The following is a 19,276-nucleotide window of genomic DNA, read 5'->3' as shown; positions in this document are numbered from 1 at the left end:
TCTCGTTAAGTAGTTGGTTTCCCCACAGGCTTGAGTCTGAGGACCGTACAAGGCCTTGGTTCTGTCCAAAACTTATCTGTTTCTCGTTAAGTAGTTGGTTTCCCCATAGGTTTGAGTCCGAGGACCATGCAAGGCCTTGGTTCTGTCCAAAACTTGTCTGTTTCTCGTTAAGTAGTTGGTTTCCCCATAGGCTTGAGTCTGAGGACCATGCAAGGCCTTGGTTCTGTCCAAAACTCGTCTTTTTCTTGTTAAGTAGTTGGTTTCCCCATAGGCTTGAGTCCGAGGACCATGCAAGGCCTTGGTTCTGTCCAAAACTTGTCTGTTTCTTGTTAAGTAGTTGGTTTCCCTATAGGCTTGAGTCCGAGAACCATACAAGGCCTTGGTTCTGTCCAAAACTCGTATTTTTCTTGTTATTTATTTATTTTTCAAAGATTAGCCCCTCAACCAAGGTGGGGAGAGTTAGCTTGATGTTGGAAGCCCCTAGGGCCGCCCGTGCCATTGGCACTACGAGGCGTAGCCCCTAGCAGAAATTTACGTCGGAGCAACAACAGCATGTCGTTGGAAATGGAGGAACCTCCGCAGACCTTTACTTGATAGAGGCTTAACTCCACCGCCACCTATGCCAACGCACAAGCCTCCCCACGGTGGGCGCCAATTGTAGGGACACGATTATTTAGCGGCCCAAGGATGACATTGGGCTCGTAAGTAAAAGGCCCTAACAATATGATTTGTAGAGAGTGGGCTTGAAAGGCAGGACCTTGGTCACAGTTCAGCGGTTTAGTCGTGGTTTTAAAAGGAGCTTATTTACGGGTGGGCTTGACTTCACTAGCTAAGCCTTCCATTAGCATGGGTTGTAGGATTTAAGTCCTCGGACAGCGTCCGAAGAGCACAGTATCCCTCCCCTTCTCCCTTTTCGTAGGATTCACCCCCCTTTCTCCTTCGCTTTCTTTTCCTTTTATACTAGTGTTCCTCTCTCCTTTTAGTGTTCATGTGTAAGTTTTACTTTCTGGGGTGCAAATCTGTCCCGTTAACCCATACCTACAGTGGTTGGGGGCGGTTGGAAAAGTTAAATAGCATGGTTTGGGGTATGGGCCTGTCAGATGCTGGATTCTGTATTACGATGTTGGCAGCTTTCTCCCTTGTCCTATCCCTGTACGGAGTTTGTCCTTTTTGTCGAGCGTTTTGTGAGGTGCTGAGCATAAGATCGTCCTCGACCATATCCTTGTGCCTTCATTATGCGTCCTCAGTAATAACTCTCCTCGGCTTGGGACTTGGGCCCTAACGTAGAGTGGGCCTGGGCCACGAATTCTCTGGCCCCACAGTTGTCTTACTGATCTTTAAACTATTAATAACTTTTTTATATTATTGTAAAATATAGTTGTATTATATACTAAATTGTATGTAGAATACTATTTTAGATTATTGTATATAATATGGAAGTTATATTTACAAAAAAAAAAAAAAATCATTTTATTTTTTATTTACTCCATGACAAATTTCTTGCTCTATCATTGTTGAACCTCCTAGAAAAAAATCTTGGAGTAGCCATTGCTCGGCAACACTGTTGCTGAAATTTACTCTCTTTCCTCATTTTCCCAAATAACTTTGAACATTACCTATATCACCAATAAACTCAATTTTTTGTATTATTCAGCCAAAAGACTCTATGGATCCTAAAACCATTGTTCTGCCAAGTGAATGCCCTAGCCTAATTGTCATATGTATTGCTTGTAAAAATAGGTTCACTATTGATTGTTTACCAACAATCGTAAAATTTAAATGAGTCAAATAGAATAATGGTAAAATTGTCATAATGTATAATTTGCATTTATTATATTAAAGATTAGGATTTCAATTATATAAAGACTTCTTATATTATATTTATAGTTTTATACCGTGATATTTACTGTCACAACATTTTAAAAAAATGGAGATAGGTTTGTACTAAACACAATCATAATATAATCCTAGCCAATAAGTATTTGGATTAGTTTGGGATTGTGTTTAATTTGTTACTCACCTTTACACGAATGATGATGAAGACTAGCAGTGTGTCTTGTAGTTATGCGGAACTCATCAAACCCACAAGAGGGAGAAAGAGCCTGCAGCTAGCTTACATAGCTTGTGTAAAGTGTAAACCATACTTTGATTTGCGTAAAAAATGCAAAGATGTAGTTCCAAAAAAAAAAAAAAAAAAATGCAAAGGTGTATAAGTATAACTGTACAAGTAAGCGAAGGTTTTGTGTTTTCTCTCTCCCAATCTATTTCCCTCACTTTGGCATCGGGTCCCTTGCTCTTAATGATGATGCTATATAATCATTTAATGGCCTACTAAATGAGGGAAAGATCAATTATATTTGCCGGGCATCATTCAATTATAGCAAATATTATATTCTCCTCGTAAACTTTTTTGTTACACCTTGCATTTTTAAAGGATTGGTTTAATGATTTTTAAGGTTTTACAATACTTATGAGATCTTGAGTTTGAAATCTTTTACTCTTTTTTAGGACTCTTTAAAAGATTTCTCCATATAATAATTCTGTGTGTGTGTGAGAAGAGAGAGCTGCACATGCTTGATGAATAGTCAGATACTCAAAGATGTCTCAAGCCCATTTGAGAGATTTTTTTGTTGAGACCAAGTTGGTGTGAAATGTCTCTTTTTGTCTTCCATTCCACCTCTCATGGTAATCTTTAGCTTATCTTAGCTTTTCAGCATTGCTTCCTTCTTCATACATGGCTGGTCTCAGCTTTGTGGGCTTCATTAGCGGGTTTCTTGGGCTGGGCTTCCTAGCCCAACTTAAATCAAAACTACATGTTAATCTTGATTGGCCTCATGAATCAAATCCATTGGTGATATGAGAGTATTTATCTCGATGAGTAAGAATATCTTTCAGTAACTTTTGTCTTATTTTTATATTATTGTTCTTATTATTACTTTTGGAGTGGGGCCAACCCTAAACAGCATGTTGATGACTTTTTAAATTTTTTTTTTTTTAGAAGAAGCATGTTGATGACTTCATACTTCACCAATCACCATCGCACATTAGCATGCTTACGGCAGCAAACTGCAATTAGCATTATAAAAAGGGCTGGAAACCAAAAATAATTTATCTGTTAAAATACGCCTTTTCTACCCCAAAATATTTATATAATTTTGTGTTTTCATTCCTTAAATTGGATAAATTATAGCTTAGTCATTGAAAAATTTTAGGATTTTTGAAAAATATTATCAATGGACTCTATTGTATCTCGTAAGTGCCAATTTACATTGAATTTATGATTCATTGACAATTAAACTATGCACATTAAGTTTATGACGAATCAAATCTTCTAGTAATGTTTTATATTAAAGATTTGTGAATTTAATCACATTATTAACACATAATTTTTATCATATTATCTTATAATTTTTTTTGTCATATTATCAATAATTTTTAAATGATATATTTTTACTAAAAACACATTACCTAATTAAATCCATAGATTGAAAAAAAAATGATAAATCCATTAGACTTAATAAAGAATAAAAACAAAAAATTTGATTTGTCCTGAAATAGATGTGTAAGGGTAAGTCATTAGGGTTTGAATTTTGTCAATATAGTCGTTCACTTTGTCAAAGTGAGTCAATCTAGTTATTTTTTCCAAATATATTAAATGAAGGCATTTGAACATTTTCTTAATGTTTTGTTTTAAACAATAATTATCAAAACAATAACAAGTGATAACCTTAAAATGGGTGAGCAAAATTTTCAGCACGAAAAGTATAATAAGTCAAAGATAAATGATAACCTTTTAAATTTATTATTGTAGGTAAATCAAACTTGGATCGAAGAAAAAAAAAAAGCTTGTACAAATGATGGCAATAACTCTTAAATCACAACAGGCGATACATTGTTGTTAATTAAAACAAGATAAGAACCAATAAAATCTACAAATTCAATTGTTTAAAAAAAAAATTATTGCTTACATAACATTGTTCATAATTTGTTTAAAATTTCAAATTAAAATTGTGGGGCCCAATAATTCATGGACCAGGCCCATTTGCCCTTAGAGAGTCCAAAGGCCCGAACCGAGGACAACTGTGGCCCAAGCTCTGCAATACAGAGCACAAAACAATTTTGGGAGGCAGCCGAGGACAGTTCAGTCCTCGGCAGATCCTGAATCCCACCGGAATAAAGGGGTAAAACTGGTATAGGGACGAATTTGTAAGAAAATCCAAAATATCTTGGGGAAGTTATCCTTACTACCCTTCCAGATAAGACCCAACACATGACAGGGCCGTACTCTACAGCCTTATCAACCATCCCCAACAATTCTGGGATTAGACTGATGGGACAAATATCAGTCTTGTAAAGATTGACCCTACACGTGGACAAAGGACAATTAACGCAGACGAGTATAAAAGAAGAAAGTAAGTAACTCTAAAGGGGGATCCCATCCCACCTCCAAAAAAGAAGGATCACATGGGGGAGAACATCTCAACAACACCGGACTTCACCGAAGAAAGTTCGTCGTTGGATAACCGGGATAAGGCCTCAATGGTCCTCGGATCAACTCCGAGGAGTCCCATCCCATTGGGTGCGACGCCTTAGGGCTTAAATGTTCAAGCCCAACTCCTTTTTTCTACACGAATTCCTCCAAAACCAGGACCGGGCACCGCCCCGTGACCAGCGGCTAGCTTTTCAAGCCCACTCTCTACAAATCATATTGTGAGGGATCTTTCATGCGCGAGCCCAACATCCTTATTGGGCCGCCAGAGAACTGTGTCCTTACAATTGGCGCCGTCTGTGGGAAAGCTTGCGCGTTGGCGCAGGTGGCGGTGGAATCAACTCATTGGCAAGCAGAAATTTCTGGGATCTCCTCCGTCTCCGGCGACATATAGTTGTCGCTCCGACGAAAACTTCTGCTAGGGGCTACACCTCGCAGTACTAAGGGCGCGGGCATCTCTAGGGGCTTCCAGCCTCGAGCCAACTTTCCCCGCCCTGGTGTAGGGGCTTATGGTCGAAAAAATAAATCAAGTAAAAAAAAAAGAAAATCTGATAAGTTTTGGACAGAACCAAGGCCTTGCATGGTCCTCGAACTCAAGCCTATGGGGAAACCAAGTACAAAAAAGAAAATCTCATAAGTTTTGGACAGAACCAAGGCCTTGCATGGTCCTCGGACTCAAGCCTATGGGGAAACCAAGTACAAAAAAGAAAATCTCATAAGTTTTGGACAGAACCAAGGCCTTGCATGGTCCTCGGACTCAAGCCTATGGGGAAACCAAGTACAAAAAAGAAAATCTTATAAGTTTTGGACAGAACCAAGGCCTTGCATGGTCCACGGACTCAAGCCTATGGGGAAACCAAGTACTATGGCACGTAAACCTCAAGATCCATCCGAAGAGAACTTCTCGTTAACGGTTGGGTCAATCCCTTAATTGCACGGGTTCCCCGGTCTACCCTCGGATCCCCCGTACCAAAGGGAATGATGCGCTACGGTACAGCATATTACCCGAAAGCACAAAGTCCTTCGCTACTCGACTATCATCTCAGACGAATTGTTTAGAGTTTATCATTCTCGGGAATTGGTCTAGCGTGCATCGCGCAGCGCTCAACAGCTATCTCGGTTAGTTCCATGAATTTAATCTATTGAAGATTACCATTGTTATACTTGATAATATTTGCGAGTTTAAACTAATAAGGGTTTGTGCTAAAGTGTTCTTCTGCCCAGAATACTGTTAAGGGCAGGCTTAGACTTAATATTCAGACCCAAAGTGGTCGTTGCAAAAAAAAAAGTATGTATAAAGAAACAAACGCATCTTTTATTAAGACAAAAGAACACTACAGTGTACAATAAAAGTTGAAACAAGCTTACATTAGAGTTAACTGCGTAAGCAAAAGAAAAGTACAAAAGAGTGAAGATGATGCCGAGGAGATAGCTCAGAGGAGAGATTGGCTACTGTTCCAAGATGTTGTCTAAGGAAACTATTCCTCGACGCTTCTACATGCCCATAACTCAGGCAGCCAAAGAACCTGACCTCAGGCTAACACCATCTACAGAAAAGGTGTAGGGAGCCGGAAGTGGGGAAGCCCCCGTAAAAATTTGCCTGCTACAAGGCAGACGGCGCTGATGGCGGAAATTCTTTCTTCGGACATACTAAAAATCTGGCATGACCAGAGCCTGCTTCGGATTTTGACTAAAAGAGGGAGGAACCCCATTTTTCTCCTGTCAAAACGGAGGACTGGCCCAAATCTGTGCCATCCTTGTCCATACCGTATCCCCTTGAGGATTCGGTGCCTCTGAAGCACGCGGAGACCTTTCACCCCCATCCACGCCTCAAACATCTTGCTTTAAGGCAGTGGCACTAGAAAGAGAGATCGCGGATATGGAAGAAATATGGTTCTGAGGGGAGTAGGAGAGTTCATGTGCAAGTGAAGTGATCCCTTATCCTATTTATACCCAGAAGTTAACCGGTGGCATTTGATTCGTGCAAGTTTCCAAGGAACGCTACGGACGAAGCAGACTTGGCTCAATTCCAACTTCATCCTCAGTCGTAGGATTTGAAGATCCTCGAGAAGGCGCACCTCGAACACTGGGACGCCAAAAAGTACCGCGTGACCAAAAATTACGGAAATGCCTCTAAATCTGTGGGCCTGGTAAATTCGCGGCCCAGGCCCATTCTGCATGGAAGCTCACGGACTATGGCCCACACCAAGGAATAACCGTTGCCGATGACAACTTCCTGCTCGGCAGCTTATGAGACACCTGAGGAAAGACAAGTGCAAAAAAAAAGGGAGAGCATAAAGTTTTGGACAGAACCAAGGCCTTGTATGGTCCTCGGACTCAAGCCTATGGGGAAACCAAGTACAAAAAATTGTTATTATTACGAGTTTTGGACAGAACCAAGGCCTTGTATGGTCTTCGGACTCAAGCCTATGGGGAAACCAAGTACAAAAAACTATTATTATTACAAGTTTTGGACAGAACCAAGACCTTGTATGGTCCTCGGACTCAAGCCTATGGGGAAACCAAGTACAAAAAATTATTATTATTACAAGTTTTGGACAAAACCAAGGCCTTGTATGGTACTCGGACTCAAGCCTATGGGGAAACCAAGTACAAAAAATTATTATTATTACAAGTTTTGGGGCAGAACCAAGGCCTTGTATGGTCCTCGGACTCAAGCCTATGGGGAAACCAAGTACAAAAAATTATTATTATTACGAGTTCTGAACATAACCAAGGCCTTGCATGGTCCTCGGACCAAAGCCAAGGGGGTAAGTATTACTTTTTATTGGTCTGCCTTATTATGCCAAGCACTTCCATTAAAGTTATGGCAACATCTTTTTATTATTAAGTATTTTGGTCTTAGTCGTCATTGATTTAGATGCTATATTATTGTGCCGAGCGGCGCTTGCAAATTTATAAAACAGAGACAAAACATGCAAAATGAAATAGAAACAACTTTTATTAATATGAAAAATCATTACAATGTACAAAAGGGGCTTCAACAAGCCTATACAAAAGAGGGGCTGCCGAAGCAGCACTAACATCCCCAGTACAGATAAGCAAACGGTCAAGCGCCTTTTAAACTTGTCTTCAAAGTCTCTCCAATCTCTGCCTCATTGTTGCTCATACTAAGAGAAGAACTCGCTTAAAAAAAAAAAGAGAATGAAGAAGAAGGAAATAGTAAGGAAGAAATCAATGAAGAAGATGGAGGACATGAGTAAGAGAAGGAGGAGAAGAAGAGGGGGAGAGATGAAGAGATAAAGAGAGGAGCAAAAGAGGGAGAAGGACAGCACCAGGGCGGAACTAGTGCTGGGAAGACTATAAAAGGAAGGCGGAGGAGGGCACCAGTGAGCAAAGAGAGGGAGAAGCAGAAGCACTTCGCCCCTGCCTCAGCCCTGACTCCTAACACACTGGTGCCATGTTAGGTACGCTCGTGAGGAGCCGGGTGGTGCTGGTATTAGGTGTTCTCGACTCGGTCACGCCGAGAATTCGACGTGACGAGTCCCTGCTTCGGATTTTGGCTGAAAGAGAGGCGGGACAAATCTTAAGTCTGCGCCATCCTTGCCCTGATCGAGCCATTTCAAGTTTTATCAGAACATGGTGTTTTGAAGAGGGGCATGGTTCCTTCATCATTCGTTATGGTAGGCGTATACTGATATGGTGTATAACAAACGGGCTAAGCAGACGCTAAAGGAGGCTACGGGTTTCAGATCTCAGAAGGAAGGAAAAGAGTTTGCACGAAAGTGATGGCCTCCTGCTTGCCTTCTTATAGGAAGGACAAAACGGAGGGTATTAAATGCATTCAAGTTTCCAAAAGAATCTGAAGAAAAAAAAGAATCTGAAGAAAAAAGAGACGTCCGTTCCATTTCCCTATCTTATCAGATGAGCCGCCGGACATAAATGAGCCTCGTAAAGGGGATTCATTAAGGGCGCGTCTGGGACAGCCAAGCGGCAGGAGTAGATCACGAGCAGATTAAACGGAATCCCTTGAAAACCGGCTAACTTCCTGGACAGGTGGAAAACCGCTTACATAAATGCGGGGTTGAACTAAATAAGCCACATTAAGGGCCCGAGTTTGCCAAAACCCTCCTTCCCAACCCGGAAGTCGGATAGAAGGGTTTTGAGGGGCTATTGTGGGGCCCAATAATTCATGGACCAGGCCCATTTGCCCTTAGAGAGTCCAAAGGCCCGAGCCGAGGACAACTATGGCCCAAGCTCTGCAATACAGAGCACAAAACAATTTTGGGAGGCAGCCGAGGACAGTTCAGTCCTCGGCAGATCCTGAATCCCACCGGAATAAAGGGGTAAAACTGGTATAGGGACGAATTTGTAAGGAGATCCAAAATATCTTGGGGAAGTTATCCTTACTACCCTTCCAGATAAGACCCAACACATGACAGGGCCGTACTCTGCAGCCTTATCAACCATCCCCAACAATTCTGGGATTAGACTGATGGGACAAATATCAATCTTGTAAAGATTGACCCTACACGTGGACGAAGGACAATTAACGCAGACGAGTATAAAAGAAGAAAGTAAGTAACTCTAAAGGGGGATCCCATCCCACCTCCAAAAAAGAAGGATCACATGGGGGAGAACATCTCAACAACACCGGACTTCACTGAAGAAAGTCCGTCGTTGGATAACCGGGATAAGGCCTCAATGGTCCTCGGATCAACTCCGAGGAGTCCCATCCCATTGGGTGCGACGCCTTAGGGCTTAAATGTTCAAGCCCAACTCCTTTTTTCTACACGAATTCCTCCAAAACCAGGACCGGACACCGTCCTTTGACCAGCGGCTAGCTTTTCAAGCCCACTCTCTACAAATCATATTGTGAGGGATCTTTCATGCGCGAGCCCAACATCCTTATTGGGCCGCCAGAGAACTGTGTCCTTACAAAAATAAAATACTATTTTGGTCCATAAATTTTAACAAAGGCTTGTTTTTCATCTGTAAACTTTAAAAGTTCTTTTTTCATCCTAAACTTTATAAAGAGATTTTTTAATAATTTTTTTCAATGAAAAAAGAATTTAATAATGAAAAACAAACTTTTAGTAAAAATAAATTATATAAATGAAATATATTTAATAATTTAGAGGATGAAAGATGATATTTTCAATAATTTAGAAATGAAAAACAAATTTTCGGTAAAATTTAGAATCAAAATAGTATTTTATCATTTCAAATTATCTATATAAATCAGTAATAATAAACATATATGATATTTCCATAAGAGTGCAATTACGGCAACTTAAAAGGGCACCATAGCAAAAACCTCGAAAACAGAAGCGAGTCTACAAAAGGAAGTGAACAACACTAATATATTACAACTAAAAAGGTTGCAGATTCACAGAGAGAGAGAGACCCAAAACCAAATCGGCTTTTGCTGTTTTGGGTCTTTCTGAGGAAGAAGAGGGTTTTGGCTAGAGAGAGAGATGTCAGACCTAGACAGACAAATAGAGCAGCTGAAGAAGTGTGAGCCTCTCAAGGAGTCGGAGGTGAAGGCTCTCTGTCTCAAAGCCATGGAAATCCTCGTTGAAGAGAGCAACGTTCAAAGGGTCGATGCCCCTGTCACTGTAACCTCTCTCTCTCTCTCTCTCTCTCATTGATTTTGAAGTGGGAAATACTATTGTTTTATGTGATTTGGGTTTCTGGGTTTGTTTTGTTTTTTTTTTTGAGTTGTGGGATGGATTTGGCTGTGGATTTCAATGCTGGGTTTGGTTTTTTTCAAGTGGGGTTTCTCTATTTTGTTTCATGTATGTGAAAATGTGACCTAAAAGTGATAGGAAGTTATTAGAATAGTTGGATTTGATAGTAAAAATAAATTATTTATGGGAGATATGAACTGGGTTTAGGGATTTTGAACAAAGATTTAAGGGCATGGCACTAATTTTTGAAGTCAATTGGTTGCTGATATTTGTTGTATTTTTAGTTAAAATGTTTAATCAACTGAGTTTAATAGGCATGGAAGGAAATAAACTTGTTTTGGTAATGAGTCTGCTCAGTTTAGGTTATTGTTTTATGAAGTAGGGAATCCATGTGGTTGTGAGCTTTACTGGATTCATTGCTGTATCAAGTGTAAGTGTTTGACTTGCCAATGAGCCCTGGCTCAAATGGCAGTTTCTCCTCTCAAAAGTGTGTGTGGAGTGCGACGTCGTGAGTTCAAAATTTACTTGTTGCTGTGTAACTTGTTTTAAAAAAACAGTATAAGCAAGGTAGTCAAAGGCGAAAGGCGACCTTAAGGCACCAAAGCCTTATATTGCCCAAGTTGTGAGGTGACAAAAAGGTGCTAGCCTGATTAAAGGAAGGTGCCAAATTCTAAATATATTTAGTATACGTGTAGAACTTAAATCATATGTTGACATGTGTTGCATGAATAAATTTGGTCTATTAATTGATTTTAAAATAGACTTAACACGGTTTAAGCTCTTTTAATCATTCTAACAATAGGTTTTACAACAAGCTTCTATAAATTAATTAATCTAACAAAGCTTTTGTAAATTAATTAATTTCACAGTAGGATTTATATCAAGCTTCTGTAATTAATAATCTAATGATCGGTTCTACAACAAACTCCTATAAATATTTAATCTACCAATAGGTTTTACAGCAATGCTCTCGCCCTAGGCTTAGTGCCTTGTACTTGGTTTAAGGTGCTCTTGCTCGCCTAGGCTCTAAAGGCAAGCACCTCACCAAAGGCACCTGCCTAGCTTGGACGCTTAGGTTAGCACCTGGATTGCCTTTGACTACCCTAAGTCTTTGATTTGCCAGAGTATGCATGTAGCTTTTAAAGGTCATGGCATATATAATTCATCGTAAACAGCCAAACACATAGTTAATTTGGATTTTTCTTTGTTGGGTAAGGTGCTGAAACTGGCAGCAATACAGGTTGCCTTTCAGTTGTATCAGGTTGGGCTTCAGGTCAAACCTAAATTAAAAGATTTTGCGGATCTCCTATATGCGGAAGATTAAAACACAGCTCCTATCTTGTGATTATGTGTGACACTAACAAGAAACAGGAGCTTCCCATTCTTTTATGGAACCATAATTGGCAGAATAGGTGATTGGATAGAAGGTGCATTCTTATATAATTTTTTTAAATTTTTATAAGTAATGAATTTTATTGACGGTAAAAAATACTTTATGTGCATGATGATGAGAACAAAGTATCTTAAAAAAATTACAGTAAATCAAACTGAAAATCTGATAGAGTTTTGAAACTCCAAAATGGAAGTACAATGCCTGTGCTGATTCCTCTGAGTGTAATTGTCTCTTGCATTACGCTTAGTTTTTTGTTGCATTAAGTGAGCTTGTTGGAAGTCACTTGAGATGATTTGGTTATGTTTAGAGTAGAATGATTAATGCGCTAGTGAGAAAGAGTGAGTTGATACAAGTTGAAGGAACAAAAAAAAGATAGAGGAAGACCAAAACTAACATTTGTAGAAGACTAGAAGTATAAAAGGTCATGTCAATTAAGGATTAAGGAAATGACATAGTATAATTTGGATAGAATATAATGGCGGAAAGGAATACATGTGGCCGACATTGACTAATCTATTGAGGATCCATAGCCAACCCCAAGAAAATTGGGGCAAAGGCTTGGTTGTTGTTGTAGTATCAGTTGCAATTGCTTTTTATCTTTAACCATAATTTGATTCCCCTTTTTGCCTTTCTGCTCTATATTGTGAAATAGTTGGAGGGAGCAGAGGGATGGGCATATCTGGAGTGGAAATAGTGAATTCATGATGGTTTTTATTTTACACCTAAGTATATTTCATTGTTTAAGAGTCTGACTGTGATTCAGGCTGTGACTAATGTCAGTTGGCTTTGTATTTTTGCATAGATATGTGGTGACATCCATGGGCAGTTTTACGACATGAAAGAGCTTTTCAAAGTAGGAGGTGATTGCCCCAAGACTAATTACTTGTTTCTTGGAGATTTTGTTGACAGAGGATTTTACTCTGTGGAAACATTTCTGCTTCTACTAGCCCTGAAGGTATTTTATAATATACTCATGATGATTTCAAGTTAGAGTTTTGTTGACTTTAAGTTATAATATACTCTTGTGCTTGCTATTTATATTTCTCTCTCTCTCTCTCTCTCTTTTTCTCTTTCTTTTGACTTTGTTGTCCTGCTAACTTGCTAGGAGGTTCTCATACATGCACTTCTGTGGCTTCTATAGCATAGTTCTGTCTTGAAAAAGAGGCTTTAGTTGACTACCAATATATTCTTATTCAAGTCCAGATTTTTTTGTTTATTTATTTATTTTTGATTGGTAATTACACACACACCCGGAGGGTCCTGAGTCCACGATCCCCCCACCCCCCTCTTCCCCCTTGCTCTTACAAGGAGAGAATGTGCCATTTTAGCTTGAGCTAATTGCCCATGTCAAGATTTATTTGGGAACACTACACTGGGTGATTGAACTGATGCAGTATTCTGAAGACTTTTTTTTTTTTTTTAAAAAAAAATTTATAGGCTTTTGCAATTGTTAATATGTTTAGCAACAGCAAAGCTTTGCTTTTAAGTGATAAAGAAAAGTTGGCATTGATATTAACTCCCAGAACACTGCTTGATGACTCAAGAAAGCTACCCTGAGTTTTAAACAATCGGACTCACCTATCAAAAACAAAAGTTTTAAACAATCGGACTCTTGAGAAAATAATGTTTGATATTGATAAATTAACAGTTGTCCCCAAAGCTTAAACTGTTAGGAAATTGTGAATTTAATCATGTAATCATTATTTTAACACTCCCTCTCATGTGTGTGTCCAAACTCCCCCTTAATAAGTGGGGCCAAACATGTGAGATTTTATTTTTTTAAATGGGAGGTATAGTGCAGCCAAGGTTCAAACTTAGGACCACCTACTTTGATACCATACCATGGTAAATTACCTATTGTCCCAAAAGTTTTAGCTATTGGGAAATGATGAATTTAATTACTTAATTATTATTCTAATAGATATAATCGGAGTAGCAGCAGCAAAAGAAGCACTCCTGACCAAATGAGCTTGGTAGAGTAAAAAAGATGTTCCAAAATACTGTAAATGCTTACTAAACCAGCACTCATAAAACTTTGGGTGCAAACATTTCCATCTTAAATTCAACATAAGAAAAAATTCACTGATATATATTTTTTTTGATAAGTAAAAGCTGAAAACATTCACTGATATATTGTAAATTAACTTATAATCATAGGTACATTAACACATCTTAGACTTTAAGCGAACCATTAATGATGGTTAACTTCCTCAAAGAGAACCCTTTGCATGAGGAATACCCATTTACTATCCTAGTAAGACCCACTTCTAGTGATACATGAAGAAGGCTTGAAACTAAGCAACAGGCTGTTTGTGGAATGTCAAAGATTTATATCACTTTAATATATTCTCACACTGAGTAATTATACATAATTTCATTTATTTTCCAGACCTCCCGCCTGGTTGTTTAGTCAAAGGGATTGCTTGAAATCCAACTGTTTAATGAATTGATTGATTGTGGCATATCCATTTTGACTTGCGAATTGCCAAAGGCAGATTGCAGATATTAATAAATTACGGATTATAATTCATTTTTGTTTATTAAGGCGTTCAACTAATAATTGTTTACAATCAGGTGAGGTATCCAGATCGGATAACTCTCATTAGAGGGAACCATGAGAGCCGTCAAATCACACAGGTTAAGTCTTTTTAACTTGTATATCTGTACTTTCTATGCTCTTCGATTTACTGATTGTCACTTTTTAAGCATTCTGAGAATTTACCATTTACCTTTACATTTCAGGTATATGGATTCTATGATGAGTGCCTACGTAAATATGGCTCTGTGAACGTTTGGAGATATTGCACCGATATATTTGATTACTTAAGGTTAGCCAATATCTTTTATAGAAACACAGGACACCTATCTGTTGGAATGTAAGGAAGGTGTAACAATTATAGACTGGTGCAGGGGATGGTAGCCTGTTAGGACACAGTTGTCTGTTAGACAATTCTTGTGTTAGTTGCCTAATCATTCTCCCTTTTCTTGGTTGGTTAGAATTATGTTCCATAAATTTCATCAAGTTGGATGGTTGGGATCATGGGCTTGATATATTGCTTCTTCCCTAGAGAGTCATAACTCATAATTGGGAATCACTAAACTAAAACTATACTGCTGCCATAAGAACATGGATACCAGTACCATAATATGCTATAACATTGATAAGTCAGATGTTAGTCCTTCTGCATTTCTCCTTGTCATGCAGTTTCTGTGCCTTTAGTACAGCTTCCTTATTATCCAACTTGATGGGTGTCCTGGATTTTAATTTTGCTATGGTTTTGGAAGCAACTGACAAACTTTCATATTAAAGTTTCATTGTTTGGTTTCCACACCATTTTCGAATTTCACAAGTCCAAGAAACTCACCATCGAAGCAGTTCCTAGAAGTAGGTATCTCTTGCTTAATTCTGTAAATCTAAATGGAGCCTTTTAACTAAGAATAACGGACACGGACATTGACACTGACATGACATGGGACATGGTGACATGGCACTTCTTGAAAAATTAGGACGTGGAACGGTGGGATATATGACAAGTAATAAATGAATTATTATCTCTAGGTATATTTTTATTCATTTATAGACATGTTTTATGTTAATTTTAAGTTCAAAAAAATATGTAGCAACTATCAAAATCTTTAAATACATTGAAAATCAATTTTATGCTTTATATTTAAAATATATATTCCCCCGTCACAAAATGAGAATACATATGTAGGAATGTCCCAGCATGTCAGACACGGACACGCCAGAGATTATGAAGTGTTTGTGCTTCTTATTTTAAGTGACTTATAGTAAAAGTAATATGGTTTTGCCTTTAGTTTTGCAAAGTTTTGGTATTGACCATCACATGTTACTTAGTGGCCAATTTAAGTTATTCTTCGATACAGTTGCTTCCAACGCAACCCAAATTTGGGTACTTTTGTTATGTCAGTCCCTTACAACTTCTAAAGTTTCAGCTGTGGTTTGTTACAGTCTGTCTGCCCTCATTGAGAACAAAATTTTCAGTGTCCATGGAGGTCTCTCTCCTGCCATAACAACATTGGATCAGGTCAGAGAATTTATCATGAATTTGTATATATTCTCTTAAGATTTACATACTAATAATGTTTTGCTTGCCAGATACGAACAATTGATCGGAAGCAAGAAGTACCTCATGATGGTGCTATGTGTGACCTCTTGTGGTCTGATCCTGAAGATATTGTAGATGGTTGGGGTTTGAGTCCCCGTGGTGCTGGCTTCCTATTTGGTGGCAGTGTTGTTACTTCTTTCAACCATACAAACAACATTGACTACATATGTCGTGCTCATCAGTTGGTAATGGAAGGATATAAATGGATGTTCAATAACCAGATAGTTACAGTCTGGTCAGCTCCAAATTACTGCTACAGGTAAAATAAAAATTTAGATTTCTGCTCTCTGGTTTGTTCTAGTATTTAATTGGTTTCATTCTTGGATGTGTTTGCAGATGTGGTAATGTAGCTGCAATCCTCGAGCTAGATGAGAATCTTAACAAGCAGTTTCGTGTGTTTGATGCTGCTCCACAGGTTTGTGTATATAATCCACTTGCAATTGATTATCCGAGGAAATTAGGCGGTTGACTTCTGATAGCAATTACTTCATTCACTTTTTATGTTTCTCACGGTTGTTAATCTTGAGTCATACCCTCTGGATGAGGAATTTATAGATTTCATCTGGTTAAAAATATGCAGGTTTATTTGGTAAAGGCAGCTATGTGATATTTTGCTTTATATATATATATATATATATATATTGAGGAAATTGCTTTTTATTTATATATTTACATTGTTTGGGACATTTTTGAATACCCCTATCAGTTTGTTGAGGATTCATAGCCGATCCCAATATTTTGGAACCAAGGCTTTATTGTTGTATTATCTGGGAAGTTTTGAATCTAAGAGTAATCTAACCCATAACCACCTGAGTCATTGCCAAGGGACATAGCACCTATATTACATGAATGAGTATAGTTTTTGAGAAGGGATACAGACATACAGTACTACTGGATCTGATTTCTGCAATTCTTTGACTCAAGACTATATGGTTGCATGACCTACCATCAATGTATGCTCCTTATGTAAATTTTTGCAGTTCATACAAACAGATAATGCTCCATTGACTGAAAGGCATGATCTGTGACTCTGTATGACATAATATGTGAAGAGGTGTTGTGTTTCATGCTTCTTGATTGAATTTACTTCTTGCATTCTGTGGTGCACTGAAAGATTAAAATGATGTGCAGGAATCGAGAGGGGCCCCTGCCAAGAAACCTGCACCAGATTACTTTTTATGAAACCAATTCAGTATAGTGTCACTTTTTATCATTCAACATGCTTGCATTGATAGACAAGAAGATATACGGTCACATGGAGATCTCGAGTAATACCAAAGGAACAGGGGTGGAATAGAGGTTGGCTGCTTAATGATCAGTTCCCTGAAATGATCACCAAGGGGTGTACTTTCCAGTTCGTGATCGGTTTAGATTATTGGGTTTACATTTCTTGTTTGTCTGCTTCTACCACCTTTGTTGTTAATGTGTAATTGTAGCATGCATTGCATAGTCTATGCCAGTGAATCATCGAATATAGAATCCCTATCCTTGTTCATTTGATGGTAGAGAGAGACAGGTCTTGGAAAGGAGAAGCTCTGGTTCCATCAATAGGAGTATGAATAGGAAGTACTGGCTTAGGAAATGAGGAGGGAATTATTCTGAACATCCATAGAAGAAGACATCATGTTGGGTTTTGTTTGTCCTATTGGACAATAAAAGTTCCTCACGATTATCTTCTTCTATATGTTACATTAATTGTGAGACTTTGAATAGTCTACTAAAGATTCATAGCCAATACGAAAATTATGGGATTAAGGCTTGATTGTTATTGTTGCTATCTGCATGTAAAACTCTGCTGCCCCTTATGTACCACTATACTAGTACTCAGGACCTCACCCCATTTTGACCGAGAAAAAGTTGTAATGCATCAAGTGAACTGTGAGAATATTTTTTAAAGATATGTCCAATATCATGGATACCATTTTCCTTCCCATGATTATATTTCGGTGTTAGCAATGACCTAACGAAGATACTCATCTCTCTCTCTGTCTCTAATAAAAAGTTAAGGTTAAATTAAGTACTTTAAGTTTTAAATTTATTAGTTTAAGCTTTTTGTCAAATTTAACTAAAAAATTACCAATACAAAAATATTTCTCTCATGAAAAAAATCTATATAGTTAATAAAAATATTTGGCGAAAATGTAAATTGTGCCTTTTAAGTTTGACTGAAATTTATTTCAGTTCTCTAATTTTACTTTTATTCAATTGAGTTTTTTAAGCTTCAAATTTATACCATTCAAGAATCCAATTTTGCTAAGAAGTTGTGATTAAGAAATTATTTTCTAACATGAAAAAATATATAAAATTAATAAAAATATCTATAGATTTTTTATGGGATAATTTATTTTCAAAAACTCTTTTTATTAGTTAATTCCGTACCCGATGGCAATTTTTAATGGAATTGGAAGGATATCTTGAATTGAATAAATTTGAAAAAGGATTTAACTGAACGAAAGTAAAATTGGAGGAGTGAAATGAATTTTGGTTAAACTTAAAAAATGTAATTTGCATTTTAGCCAAAATATTTTATAGATTTTTTATGTGAGCAATTTTTTTTCATTACTTAATTGTATACTTAATGACAATATTTTTAATAGAATTGGACGAAAGGTCCAAATTAAATAAATTTGAAATTTAGAAGACTTAATTGAATAAAAGTAAGGTTATAAAACTTAAATGAATTTTAGTTAAACTTCGACGGTGCAATTTACATTTTAACCAAAAACTAATAAAGAAATTTTGGATCGTTTGCTATTTTTTTCAGGCACAGGCATTTACTCCGCCTATGAATGAGGGGGAGTTGAGAATGTCTATTATGTGAAATGTTTGTTATAAATCTTATGGGATGGAATTGGCATTTCTTGAAGCCTTTTACCAGCCATTGCAATTCCATGAACACTGCCATGCTCAGGGAACCACTAAAAATTGAATGGACTATAATTTCCTCATAAATATATTTAAAGTTTTATAATCCGGTTTTGTCTCCAAAGCATTGTTTCATATATATATATATATATATATATATATATATATCATTCGGTTGAGGATGGGATGGGTTGGAGCCTTGGAGGTATTTTGTGGCTTCAACATTAATAAGGTAGAAATGAAAGAGAAATGGAATTGTGCCTTCAAGCTTAATAAAGTAGAGATGAAAGTGATGGGGAATGGTTAGTGGCGTGTGAGTGCTAAAAGAGAAAGAAAACTAGTGTTTTAAGGATATTAAAAAATAATATGTATTAAAAAAAAACGTTTAATTACCATGTTAGTCCTTAATGCTTGTCCTATGTGTCAAATGGTCTTTAACATCTTAAATATGTCAATTTAGTCTTTAAACTTTTGATATTGTGTCAAAATAGTCAACATTATTAAAAAGGGTTTAAGTCTTGACTTTTTAGTTAAAGTTCTCATGAATGACATTTGAAAAACATACTATTTAGCTAGTTTTAAAATAGAAATTAAAAAAAAAGAAAAAAAAAGAAGCCAAATGCCAATTTTTTTGCATTATCATTTTTTTTAGAAGTTAAAGTTATTACCAATTATATAATACAATCCTTATAAACTGAATATAATTGGTGCTGTGTCAACAAGGTAATTTTTTTTTTCTCTCTATTTT

General features: G+C 37.4%; 1 protein-coding gene across 1 annotated transcript; it reads left to right on the top strand.

Annotated features, from left to right (window-relative positions):
- Window positions 1-9,807: 9,807 nt before the first annotated feature.
- LOC115955812 (serine/threonine-protein phosphatase PP-X isozyme 2) lies at window positions 9,808-17,602 on the top strand. The gene is made up of 8 exons (XM_031074168.1): window positions 9,808-10,068; window positions 12,336-12,488; window positions 14,108-14,170; window positions 14,276-14,361; window positions 15,507-15,582; window positions 15,654-15,922; window positions 16,000-16,078; window positions 16,795-17,602. The coding sequence occupies exons 1-8, from the start codon at window positions 9,928-9,930 to the stop codon at window positions 16,843-16,845; spliced, it is 918 nt and encodes a 305-aa protein (XP_030930028.1). The 5' UTR covers window positions 9,808-9,927; the 3' UTR covers window positions 16,846-17,602.
- The last annotated feature ends 1,674 nt before the right edge of the window (window positions 17,603-19,276 follow it).

Source organism: Quercus lobata, chromosome 8 (genome assembly GCF_001633185.2).
Source record: "Quercus lobata isolate SW786 chromosome 8, ValleyOak3.0 Primary Assembly, whole genome shotgun sequence".
In the NCBI taxonomy this organism is placed as follows: domain Eukaryota; kingdom Viridiplantae; phylum Streptophyta; class Magnoliopsida; order Fagales; family Fagaceae; genus Quercus; species Quercus lobata.
The sequence above is the reverse complement of the archived record's forward strand: the minus strand, read 5'-3'. Positions and strand labels throughout refer to the sequence as shown.

Coding starts and splice junctions, on each gene's coding strand:
- LOC115955812 (XM_031074168.1), top strand. CDS start 9,928: ATGTCAGACCTAGACAGACAAATAGAGCAGCTGAAGAAGTGTGAGCCT. Junction 12,489..14,107: donor TGCTTCTACTAGCCCTGAAG/GTATTTTATAAT, acceptor GTTTACAATCAG/GTGAGGTATCCAGATCGGAT. Junction 15,583..15,653: donor CCATAACAACATTGGATCAG/GTCAGAGAATTT, acceptor TTTGCTTGCCAG/ATACGAACAATTGATCGGAA.